Genomic DNA, 14,159 nt, shown 5'->3' on the forward strand with positions numbered 1-14,159 from the left:
TCAGAGTCACAGACCTGTTATGGTCATATAGGGCTAGCTCTTTATATTCATGTTTGTATGTAATATCCACTCATTTTACATCTGTCTGTGCGGGCAAAGTCCACACCACAACAATATCCAGCATGGCGATGACCCTTGCACATAATGCTGCTAACTCCTGATCTATCACAGTGACATCTTTCTCCGGAGAGAGCGGGGGGGGAGGGGGGGGGGGGGGGGGAGAGCCCCAGCTCTCGGCTCGGCTTTCCCCACGCATGCAGCCCGTCAGACTTTAATCATTGGGAGCCATGAAGCCGTGCCCCGGGCCTCGCCCTCGGGGCAATATCCATGGGTCTACCTCATAATTCATCCTGCTACTCAACGGTTCCCCACAGAGTGCTTGCGCTGCACCGGAGCTGCACGGCACGCCTGGAGGGTCATGAGGACGGGGGACCGGGGGACCGGGGGGGGGGGGGGGGTGTCTATACACTGTAAAGTCATGAGTGAAAATCGACCATTTTCTTTTACACTGTCCAAGTTACACTAACACTCTGGATATTATTGCAGTATGTGCTACAGGGGGTGGGGCCAGAGGAAAGAGCCCCAGAGATGTGCACCAGGTCATGGGATCAGACCCCCCCCCCCCCCTCCTGCTAATAGGTCTGTCTGTCTGTCTGCCTGTCTGTCTGTCTCATTATCTCTCTCTCTCTCTCTCTCTCTCTCTCTCTCTCTCTCTCTCTCTCTCTCTCTCTCTCTCTCTCTCTCTCTCTCTCTCTCTCTCTCTCTCTCTCTCTCTCTCTCTCTCTCTCTCTCTTGTCCAATAACACAGAAGCAACCCTCATTTCAAACACCTTATCCAATCCCCAAGGTCAATGGAGCATAAATGGCCCATACAGAATCCATGACTTTTCACACAGTAGCACAATGAGGACAATATAATGGGTCAATAAATTGTGACGGTAAAAAAAAATTCAGAAGAAATGGCAATTCTAACGCCGCACCTCTGTGACAACAATGTGAGAACCTGATTAAATATTGAAAATGTTAACGCTACATGCAGATAAAATGTGCTCTGAGTGCCACGCTGGGCACAGCTGAGCCCCAACGCTGTGCAATCAATACGGGCCAGGCTGCCTGTGGTCCTGGAGGGACCCAGAGAGACACGCACGCACGCACGCACGCACGCACGCACGCACGCACGCACTGCACGCACGCACGCACTGCACTGCACACATGCACTGCACATGCACGCATTAAATCATGCATGTACAATACACACATCAGACACTCACACACATACAGGCCTGCACGCACACGCACACACATGCGCGCTGCCCGTTTTTCTGTATAGGGACACATGAGTAGGCACACTGGTGGCTTCTCCCCTGTACACACACACATGCACACACGTGTGTGGCCTGGGCCGGCCGAGCGGTCCAGGTATTCAGGTTGGTAATGACAGCGTGTCGCAGGTTCGAGTCCCGAGCCGGACGACCTTTGCTGCATGTCTTCCTCCATCTCTCCCCAAAACAATTTAAAAAGAAATGTGCGTACACACAGGCACGCACATACACGTGCACATATATACACACACGTGCACATACACACTTAAACATATCTCCACACGGAAGCACGCATGCACACACACACACGCACACGCACACGCACACGCACACGCAGACACACACACACAGGTGTCATCCAATGAAAAAAAAACACCAGCCTCTTCGAGATCCGAGTGCACATTCAGCCAATGACCACACACACACTGCATGGCTGAGTGCTGCTGGGCGTAGGGAGGGGGTGTGGGGGTATATACAGTACTGACTCAGTTTTGCTCTCACCTGGTAGGTTGCGGTAGCATCGGCGCCGGCGTCAGTCCCCAGGCTGGCCAGCTTCTCCTTGACGTGGTGCAGGTGTGAGCGCTGGCGCCAGCAGAAGAAGGCCGTGGAGGCGGACAGAGCCACCAGCACCAGCAGCATGCACAGCACAGAGAGCAGCAGGAACTGGCCCGACTCCACCCTGGTCTCCTTCACCACGGGCAGCTGGGGCAGACTGCCCCTCTGGAGCACGCACGCACGCAGACACACGCACACACACGCACGCACACGCATGCACGCACGCAGACACACACACACACGCACACGCACACGCACGCACACGCACACACACACAAACACACACACAAACACACACATTTAGCATCTTTATTTGCAATCACATTTTACAAGAAATTCTTGAACACAAACAATAGTGGATGCGCAACCTTGGAAAACTCTACAACAAGTGGTGCTTCAGGATACAGATCACGGGTACAGAAAGCATAGCCTTCTCCATATATGGCGACTGCCAATTATTGCAGACACTGAACAGAATTTTGCCGATGCCTTAGCTCTCGGCTTGGGCATGCCTGCCACACACACGCACACACACACACACACACACACACACACACACACACACACACACACACACACACACACACACACACACACACACACACACACACACACACACACACACACACACACACACACACACACACACACACACACACACACACACACACACGCTTTGTGAATAAATCAGTCATAGCTCTAAACCACACGCCTATATAGTCCTATGTACCTCTACAAGAGACAAATAAAATGTGACACACACACGAGCGCACATGCACACAAACACACATATGTTGTGAATAAATCCGGCAAAGCTCTATAGCCACACCTAAACCTATAACTTCTAAATGTCTATTCCTATATAAACCTGAACCCAAACTGAATCTTTTCCTAATTGTAATCCCAACTCCCCAAATCATATAATTAACTTTAAAATAACCCTTGAGACAAATCTATTTCTACTATACTTATTATTATTATTAGTATTTCTACTATACTTCTGGGGACTTTCGGCCCTAATGCAAGAACACTCACTCATGTGTGTGAGTGAGGAAAGTGGAAACCAAACTAGCAGGTATAACGTTTCCCAGCAGACCGAGGCACTTCTCTGAAACACAGCTGCGCAATCACAATATGACTCACGCGTTATCGCTGCCGTTATTTGCCCATGACTGAAAAGCACAGGATTTGTCTCCATCGTCCTTATAGCCAATAACTTCCTTTAAATGAAACGCTGTGCTATTTGTGTCGACGGCGGTCGAATCGGACCAGCCCCGCTCATTAGCCAGTGCTAATGGTGGTTGTATATACTGTGCATAGAGAGAGACTCAGTCCATTCTCCCATTAGCAGGCTGCCCTGTCCAGTGATGCCTCCACACTGTGTTCCACTATAGATATTTACAGCCCTATTTAGTCCCTGGCAGGGAGGGGAGGGGAGGAGTGGGAAGGGGAGGCGGGGGTCTTGGAGTGGTGGGGTTTAGGGTGGTCTGCCACTGTGCGTCTCCGGGAGGTTGGGACACTAAAAGCTGCTGGTTAATTAGCTCCTCTGGTCGCTGAGGTGGGCCGGATTATAGGACCCCATGCAGCCCGCAAGACACTTTGGTTAAAGGCTATAGCAGGGCTGCACAGAGAGACACAGGTGGTCCAAAAGCAGACCTTTCATATAGATCCACGACCGGTTGATTAGAAAGGGCCCTTTTCTCTGTATTCACGCTGAAACTATGGGACTGCCCTACACTTCCTCTACTGGTGGGTGGTAAGGCACTTTAAAGTAGAGCAGCCTCTGGTGAGCTCCAGCGTAGAAAAGGAAGACATACTGTATGTGAATTAATGACAGGACTGTAGGAAAAGTAATTGGACTTTGAATAATAATTGGTCCATTATTATACTGTAAGACTATTCCCTGTAGAAACACACTAATGCAAACTTTGGTTTGCATTATGCGATGAAGTGAACATTGGGAATGGCCCATGATAAACAACTGTTAAAGATTTCGCCTTATTGACAATGTGAAAATGTAGACGCATGATAGACATAGCCTCCCGTTTGCCGTTTGTGATACAGGTGGAAAATGGTTACACCGACTGACTGCAGGCTCTTTTGAGCATAATAATTCATTGTCTAGATACATGTCTTGAAATCATCCTCAAACTGACGTTTCTTATTCTGGCTAATGTCTCTAAATACTTCTATACAGAGCTGGAAATAATAATGCTGTGTAGCATGTGCAGTCACTGAGCATTGGCAATAGAACCATGAGTGTTGTCTGGTAGTAGTAATATAAGTCTTTAGCCATATTAGCCAAAGAGAAGTCTTTAAACACACACACCACGCACTATTACACATGACACATTTGGATATCAAAGCATACTGTATGCACACAATGTAAATACGCATACACCCAGAGATACATGTAAATACTGTAGATATGTATGCAGAGTAGACACACATACTGCACAGTGTACACATTATACACATACGGTTAGAAGTAGCACCTCACTATGTACTGAGATACATTTATGACTAATGTATGATCAATGTACATATTGGTTTTGTCTTCTTACTATACTGCTGATATTCCATATCATTATTATTTGTCATTATTACTGTTATATTCTTTATTTGTCTTGAATCTTGAAATCAATATGACGAAGAAAGAAAGAAAGAAAGAAAAAAATAAAAGAAAAAACCTTTGCCATAACCTTATTGGCCAATATGCCAATATTGACGTGTAAAAGGCAAGCACCAACAAATAATATTGGGGCAGTAGCTCTGTCCAATTCCCTGCATGCAATATTCAAACATGGAGGGGTGTATTGAATCCGTTGAGTGGCAAGAAAAATAGCAGCACCTTGACATTTAGACTGAGGGTAAAATAATAAACTAGTTGAAGGATAGCTGAATATGTTCAAGTACTACATCCCCCCAGCACCTCATTTCAGACCAATAACAATACAGTTTATAACCCTGAGGCTGGTGATAGTGAATGTTGTAGTCATGTTGGGTCTTTATAATTATAATCACTCTTACTCCCCAAACCGCCTAAAGTCACTTCTTGGTACAAATGTGACCAAACTTTGTTCGACTTGAAGGGGTGGTGGAAAGTAACAAGTACATTTACTTAAGTACAATTTGAGGTACTTCTACTTTACTTGAGTATTTCCCAATTGTATGTAATTTTTCTTCTACTCCACTGCATCTCGGATCCAAATATTGTACTTTTACTCCACCAAATTTTTTGAAAACTTGAGTTACTTTGCAGATTGTGGATTATAATTACACAACATACAATAACCAATTCAGCCCTATATACTGTATACATTTTGGCCATTGAAAATCGCCGATCTACAAACTGTGCAATGTGTAGATCTGCTATTTTCAAAAGATTTGAAAACGTATGACACGGGACATTCTGCATAATGATTGATTGGTCCTTTAAGTACATTTTCATGCCAATTACTTTTGTCATTTTACTCAAGTGCATTTTGAATTCCGGACTTTTACTTGTAACAGAGTATTTCTACACTGCAGTATTGATACTTTTACTTAAGTAAAGAATGTGAGTACTTTTTCCACCACTGGTACAGTAGGTATAGGTAGGTCGGTGTAACCTTCCTAGTCATCTGGTCCCATCCCATCCCCTCCCAACCCACCCCATCCATCCCATGATCCCAACCCACCCCATGATCCCATCCCATCCCAGGCTCATCCCATCCCATGATCCCATCCCATCCCATCCCAGGCTCATCCCATCCATCCATCCCATGATCCCATCCCATCCCATCCCATCCCATGATCCCATCCCCATCCCATCCCAGGCTCATCCCATCCCATCCCATCCCATGATCCCATCCCATCCCATCCCATCCCATCCCATCCCATGATCCCATTCCCATCCCATGATCCCATCCCATCCCATCCCATCCATGATCCCATCCCATCCCATCCCATCCCATCCCATCCCATCCCATGATCCCATCCTATCCCATCCCATCTCATCTCATCTCATCTCATCTCATCTCTCATCTCATCTAATCTCATCTCATCTCATCCCATCCCATCCCATCTCATCCCATATCATCCCATCCCATATCATCCCATCTCATCCCATCCCATCCATCTCATCCCATCCCATCCCATCTCATCTCAATCTCATCTCATCTCATCTCATCCCATCCCATCCCATCCCATCTCATCCCAATCTCATCCCATCCCATCCCCATCCCATCCCATCTCATCCCATCTCATCTCATCCCATATCATCCCATCCCATCCCATCCCATCCCATCCCATCTCATCTCATCTCATCTCATCTCATCTCATCCCATCCCATCCCATCCCATCCCATCCCATCCCAGGCTCTTCTAGGCCTGTATCTCTGAGAGTTATGGGGGTCCTTGAAAATAAATGCTTTGAGGACCACTGATATCAGGAACAAGTAAAAATGTAGTGCAGCTACAAGTTAGCAAAATAATAATGTAAATAGTACAGTAAGAGTATTAAAACAATATTGCAACATCAACTGAAGCATTCAAATACAAAATAATTGATGACTGTAAAGGACATTACATCATGTGATGAATTACATGGTATCAGAATGCCATAGGCACATCTAGGCTACTTGCCGATACCGATATCAGCATTCTAGGCAGTATCGGCAGCTTTTACGATACTTGTATATCAGTATCGGAACAACTCTATCAATCAACCAACAAGAAAAAGACTGCAGCTGAGTGTCTTGAAGAGTCTCACATTTGATTGCAGAGAGAGAAAAAACAGCCTCGTTCCAATTATGTGTTCCATTATTATCTGTCTGTGACTAAAAATAATAACCATTTAATTGTTACATATTGAGCTGACATTTTGAAAATAAGTGCTAATATTAGGTTATAATAGCGAGAATGCGTGGATTTCTTACATGAATGCCTCCGAGCCATTATCTCTCTCCAGCCAGGTCACACAATTGAACATCTTTCAAAAAAGATTTGAATCATTATTTTTTTCCTCATTTACTATGGCTAAACATTTCAACCCTTAGTCACAATATAATATACCCATGACGACATTGCCTGTAGAATCCCCCCCCCACCCCCCCCCCCCCCCCTATGAATTCAAAATGCTCCATCATATTCCTAGCTTTTCCTTAACCTCACGATGTTTCCTCTCATGTTAATTCTCGGATATTCTAAAAACTGCTGAAAATTAACCAATAGAGATACAAATCCATTCTTCAAAGTGTAATAGCCTATAGCATCCAAAATCTATAAAATACATTGAGGTGAAGTGAGGTGGGTATAGTCTATGATTTATTTTAAGATGGTAGACCAAAAGTGGAGAGACGAGGATGGGGAGTGCGGGTGAGGTTTTAAGGAGACAGAGAGAATGTGATAGAGGCAAAAGGAAAGAAAGATAGAGAGAAAGAGAGAGAGAGAGAGAGGGGGGGGGGGGAGAGAGAGAGAGAGAGAGAGAGAGAGAGAGAGAGAGAGAGAGAGAGAGAGGGGGGGGGAGAGAGAGAGGGGGGGGGGGGGGGTGGAGGTCGATGGAGAGACTGCGAACAATTTTTTTAACGCCTACAGAGGTTTTGTTCATTGGATTCTTTTTTGTTGTTGTTGAAAATAACCAACTATATATAGGTGAAAATTGCAGCAGATTAACAGACACCGCTAAAGAACAGCTCAGAAAGAAAACTGACATTTTAGCTTAGGTGTTTATTGTTTGACTAAATAATTACAAATAAAGCAATACTTTTTTAAATCCCCTTTTAACCTTATAACTGTAAGTGGAAAATAATAGTTTTATACATTAAATGTAACATGATTTTCTTGAGTGACCAAGAGTGACACATGTACCCGACATAAAAGTTATACCTTTTAATAACATGTAAATGTCATCTTAAAAAAGCCTACACATTTGATTAAACCCAAATTATCCGTATTCCGTTTAAAGTCTTGACTAAGACTAATATTCTCACAAGTCACATGCTTAGTGCGTGCGTACGTACGTGAGTGCGTGCGTGCGTCCATGTGTGTGTGCATGCACGCGTGCGCGCGCGCATGTGCGTGTACGTGTGTGTGTGTGTGTGTGTGTGTGTGTGTGTGCAGTGCACGCGCATGTGCTTCCATGCATGTGTATGCGTGTGCGCGTGATCCACTGCTCGGGATACCAACTCATTTAAGTTATCACTCACTCTCTCTAACAGATTTCCCCCCTTTCTGTCTGTCCCTCCTCTAGCCTATTCATCTTCCTTCTGTCTATTGGATTAGCCAATCTGCAAGACAAGACAAAGGGCAGATGGATTTCGGTCCTCTGGATTATTCAAATGATAGCGGAAAGGTCACGCAGAGAGATGGCACCGGGGCGGCCAGCTATCCATTGAGTCAAATCACAATACCTCTGACTAGTGCAAGCCTAAAAGCCTGCCCAACACACCAATGCCCAACGACATCCAGCACCAAATGTATACTAGATATTATAAACAATTTGTTGTATTTTCGTAAAGAATAAAGCACACAAGTTTCAAATTGGGGTTCATAAGTAAAAAAAAAAAAAAAGAGGCCTATCGTAAAGAATTCAAATGAGAATATTCACAGACATCTGAAATAACTCTCTCCAAATTGTTGAAAGATTAAGTAATACCACGTGCAAGACATGTTATATTTCCAAAAGGAGATAATTGTACAATTGTACGAAAATATCAATAATTAATTCCAATAAATATTTCCATATACTAAAACCCACATTTCTAAACATTTTTAATGTGTCTACCGCATGTAAATCATTGACTATTTGGAATGAAACAGAGTGGCATAGAATGGTTCAATATATACAAACAATATATATATATACAGTATATATATATATATATATATATCACACACACACACACACACACACACACACACACACACACACACACACACACACACACACACACACACACACACACACACACACACACACACACACACACACACACACACACACACACACACACACACACACACACACACACACACACATAATTTTTTCCGTTTTTTAACAATGATTATGTCCAAACAGATCTTTATGTACACAAATAAAATAAAATACCGTGAACCTTCAGGCCAACTCTCAGGCAGTATCAGGGGAATGATCCCCTAACGAAAACTTTGTCCCCTGCCAGACAGCCAGGTGTCACAAAGCTGACACGAGGCAACCAAAGCTACTGTGCAAGTTTTAGTATGAATTCTCAGTTGAGGAAAAATAGGGGAAAAGCATTTTGACTTCAAATAGCTCCATGCATTTTCTTTCCTGGACAGTGTACATCGGTTGCAGCATATACGATTTTCTGCTTTGCTGTGGTATCGCAGATATAGGATGGAGTAACGAAACAATTCTAAAGTACCGCAGAGCCAATTTCATCCCCAAACACTAATATTTACAAAACCATCATCTCACCACAATCTTGAACATGATCATTGATCAAACATTGCTATTAAACTAAGTTCAAACGCTGCGCCGGTTCCTGATGCGCCTTTTACGCATTTGCCGCATTTCAAATTGCATAATTATGAACTATAGCCCAAAACATATACATATACGCCGATAATTACCCAAATCCATGCTGAAACGCAGGTCACACATTCTGCAGCAAACGCAGGTTATAGCTGGTATTCCAGAGAGCGTGAGTTAGCCACTGACGCCCTCGGCAGCTCCAAGCAACGTCTGTGCGTCCTGGCCGCCCACTCTGCCGTTCCCTTTCCCCCAAAAGTTCCCCTGCGAGGGTCCCATGCGCCTCCCGCGCTAACAAAAGACCGGCGGCTTCAACACGAAGATGAAGAAAAAGAAAAAGGGAGAGAGAGAGAGAGAGAGAGAGTCGGGGAGAATAAAAAAAGGAGAAAAAAAGGAGGAGAATGTGGGATATGCCCGCCTGATTTTCCGAGCCTTGGAAGAATGTGCAGGAGCCCACTAATGTGAGTCCTTTCAGCGCCTCTGTGCCAATGAAAAGAGATGGGGGTGGATGGCGGGGGGAGGCAGGTTTTTTTTTTTCTTCTCCGCAATCATTTAGTTTAAGGCTGAGAGCCCCTCCTTATATTCAGCCGTTTCAGGAGCTCCCCGTCCGTTGCACATGTCATATCCACTGGTTGCTATAGCGATGCCTCCACATGTTGTCCACAGTGAATGTTCGAGGAGGGATGCTTGGCTAATAGGCTTGCGGGCTGAGGGGCAATATGAATGGACATAGGGCTAGTCACTCATTTGTTGAGCTACTAGGGGTCTCTGTGCTTGGTGTGAATTGCTGTTTTCTCAGGCTCTTGCTTTTCCCTTGCTCTCTCTCCCATGGATTCAGCTATGTGAGCAGAATGGGACAGTCCATTCTTCAAAGTGTATAGCCTATAGCATCCAAAAGCTATAGCGCCACTATTATTATTATTATTATGGCATAGGCTACGCTTTACAATTCCAATTTAGGCGTTTAGCAGACACTCTTAATCCAGAGTGATTTATACAGTGAGCAAGGAAAACACGAGGTAATACATAGAACTAGCAGTCTAGGATCATACAGTATAGGTAAACCAAGATGGGTCCACAAGTGACCTGCATGCACCTGTCTAGTGTCTACATACATACAGGCTCCCAAACACAGTAAGATTGTGCACTATATAAATAGTTGTAAGCTGGATGTGTGGTAGTTGTAGCCTCCAGTGTTTTAAACTCTGCTTCATACACCCCCCCCCCCAAAAAAAATAAAAATAAAATCAATAATAATACAAATTAAAAAAAATAAAAAGAGAGAGACGGTTAAAATAAGTTTCAAGGCTATAAAAATATATATTCGCGGCACTATCCTAATTAGCAATCAGCCCCCCCACCCCCCCCAAAAAAGATCCTATGGAGCGCAACAGCTGCACGTAGCAGGGAGAGAGAGAGAGAGAGAGAGAGAGAGAGAGAGAGAGAGAGAGAGAGAGAGAGAGAGAGAGAAAGGGATTATGGAGAGAGCGGGGAGAGAAAGGAACGAAAGCAAAAAGAAGAGGGGGCGGTGAACAGAGGAGAACGGGGGTCCTGTCAAATGCAGATGACGAGTCTGGGGAAGGGTTTGTTGGGGAGGCGAGGGGGGGGGGGGGGGAGCGCTCTCCAGTTTATTTTTTTTCCTATTCAGGGTGAACCCCCTCCTCTTCCCTATTGTCCCTCTGCGTGACAGCTGGAGTTGGCAATGTGAAGGGCCAAAAAAAAAAAAGAATAGAAAAAAAACCTGCTCCATGTCCACCGCGGGTCCGTCCATGGCCATGTCAGACACCACCCTGTATTCAAGCAGCGTCCAGTATCCCCTCGTGCAGTCTGCATGGGTCCGCCGTACAATACACTTCAACTGACCATAATCCAAAGCAATAATTTATACAAGATGGAGATTATTGTGATATTTGTTTCCTTTGTCGAGTTCGATCTTTAAATATGCTCCAGTGAGTCCGTCAATGACGATTATGTGTATCCGCCCTATAAGCCATAGTACTTTGTCGCCTCATCCTTTCTGTACTATAACAAACCTATTCTGCTGCACTGTAGGAAAAGAAACACTGAATAATATGAATTCAATGTTCAATTCAATTCAATTCAATGAGATGTACCGATAAATTATGTTCCTTTCCGATTCCAATTCCGATTCCTTGCATATCGGTCCATATAGTACAGTAAGATAATAACAGTAGTGTAACATCAACTGAACCATTCAAAATAATTGATGACTGTAAATTATGACATATCCTCATGTGATAAATGGAAAAGGATTGGCATTGACAGACATACTCGCCAATACCAATACCAGCATTTTAGGCAATATCTGTATACTGGTATTGGTATCGGAACAACTCTACAATTGATTCAACATTTCTGTCTCCTTTTTGACTGCCTCAAGACACACAGGAGGTCCAGGCAACCAATTTGAGAGATCATTTTGACATTTCATTAATTTCAGTACAGGAGTGGCAGAACAATGGGAAACGCATACACGAATGGGCTTTTCATGCTGGACACATGCTGAGTGGTTAGATCCTTGGCACACAAAATAAATAATAGACCCTGCATATCCCATTAACCCATTCTGACCTGAGATCAGATTCTAAAAATGTATTCTACATCCTGACAGTTTTCTGAAAACGCTGTTTCTATGTCAGTCATTCTCCGATTTTTCAAAAATAGCAGACCTACAAGCTCGTAGCTTGTAGATCTGCTATTTTTCAATAGCTAAAGCATAACATAATGCTAACACCAAAAGGGGTTCCCGCCAAAAATGGGTTAAACTTGAGGAAATCAGTCTGCACATCAAGTCCACTGAGTGGCCATGCCTATTATCCTATTCTCCAGTGAGCTGGAAGGAACCCATGTTCTCTCCTATAAGAGGTACAAGCTGGCCACACACCTGTCAGCCCTATCTACATCCACGCTCATCCAAGCACGGGGTATCCACTCTGACACGGCAATGGATGAGAAACAGGAGAGGGGAAAATGTCTGCTAAGGAGGACCAGCCACTATCTATATCTGTTCCAGAGAGGGAAAAGCCTCACTTTTGACACTTGTTGTTTGGTTCCACTAGGTCCCTGTGCGACGGACGGAACACATTTTCCACACCTTTCCGACCATTACACGGGGTGCGGTATGATTTCACGACTCATGTCACATCCTGCAGCAAGGCCCCGCGCTAATGGCTATCCCACTGGGGAGTGGTGACGGCCATAGTTTCAATCCCAGGGAGCCCCGTACTGTAACACTCTGGGCGAAATTGCGGTCACCCGTTGAATATATAAGACCCAAATTCACCCTGGTGGCGGTCACGCCGAGTGACAGGCGGGTGATAATATGCTAGAGTTTGGTCTGTATTCTCTCCAGGAGTTCATCTGAGTTGAGAAGCAGCTGTCCTGTTCAAAAAGCCTGAAACGCTCTGAGGCTCATCGTTTGCTGTCGGGCAGAAACCTTGTATTTCCATATTTGATCTTTTTATGTTCTTTTTTATTATTATTATTTAAATGTGATAAATGAATTCCCTGGATCTAATAGTGTCATGCAAAATGTGCGTAAATAGCCGATCTATATACCAAATCATTGCTCACGCATTGTGAGCATGTAGAACTGCTATTTTTGCTATTTTAGAACATGCTATTTTAGAACATTCGTTACGTCTTTTAATTTCAAACGAATTGAAGCAATGAAAAGTATTAACAAGAGCTTGCGAGTGACTACGTAATAACTACTGTACATTGGATCCATTTGGAACACAGGATATTTTCCTCCCCATTTCCTGAAAAACAACAGTTTTTACATACAAGGTTTCCACCCGACAGCGACGTTATCTATACGCCTCCTCTGCTGGCCCAATGTTTGTCTCCGTGACACAATTCACATTTCTAATGGAAAAATGATGGAAAGGCAGAGAGAGAGCGTGTTTAAACAGGGACGAAAGGAGGCATTATGGCACTCCACATAGTCGCAGGGAGAGAGAGAGAGAGAATAGGGGAATGTTAAACAAATGTCAGGATCAAGTAGCCTACAAACTACCTGAGATAGCAGAGTACAGACATCCAGTGATGTGTTCACTTGTGTGCAAAGTGCGGTTGAGCAAAGAATGCAAGGTTACAATATCTACTATATGCACTACTGTACTGTATTTTGCCTGATTATTCGTTTGCTTACATGGGCTTGCACCGGCTCTTTTCTGGAAACAGACAAAATGATGGAGCTTGCACAAAAACTAATTCCACCCACTGTCTTACGCCTGTAAACCTGTGATGTGACAATAAAGATGATTCAGATGCTGAGATTCCCCATAATTGCATATGCCGGTTCATACTGTACACGCACGAAGGTGAGTCTCATCACATGCACGACGCGTGCGTGCGTGCGTGCGTGCGTGCGTGCGTGCGTGCGTGCGTGCGTGCGTGCGTGGGTGCGTGCGTGCGTGCGAGTGCACACTGTGTGTGCATATTATAGCTCGACAGCGGAGGCCGAGTTGAAGCGAAATCAGTCCATGTAATATATTTGAGCAAACAGTAGATAAGGGCAGTGAGTGCGGGGAGGAAGCGCAGAGCGCACCACGTATAGCACAGAGCAGAGATACTGATTAGAGCTCAGTCTGCTGAGCTGTCCATACATGGACCACATATACTGTACTATAGGCACACTATTATGACATCAGATTACAGTAATTGCCTTTACACTGCTGAACTATGTGCAGACTATGTGCATGTGCGCACTCGCAGGTGTGTGTGTGTGTGTGTGTGTGTGTGTGTGTGTGTGTGTGTGTGTGCGTG

The 14,159-nt window shown here is 44.5% G+C and overlaps 1 protein-coding gene across 1 annotated transcript in view; it reads right to left on the reverse strand.

The window, feature by feature from the left end:
* Positions 1-14,159, reverse strand: part of ptprn2 (protein tyrosine phosphatase receptor type N2) — a gene marked incomplete at its 3' end in the record, with an annotated part of 208,250 nt that overhangs the window by 26,063 nt on the left and 168,028 nt on the right. The window contains exon 13 of the mRNA XM_079489306.1: positions 1,824-2,042. Within this exon, the coding sequence (XP_079345432.1) occupies positions 1,824-2,042 (219 nt within the window). The remainder of the gene's footprint in view (positions 1-1,823; positions 2,043-14,159) is intronic.

The sequence above is a fragment of the Electrona antarctica genome (genome assembly GCF_951216825.1).
Source record: "Electrona antarctica genome assembly, chromosome: 20".
Taxonomy (NCBI): Eukaryota; Metazoa; Chordata; class Actinopteri; order Myctophiformes; family Myctophidae; genus Electrona; species Electrona antarctica.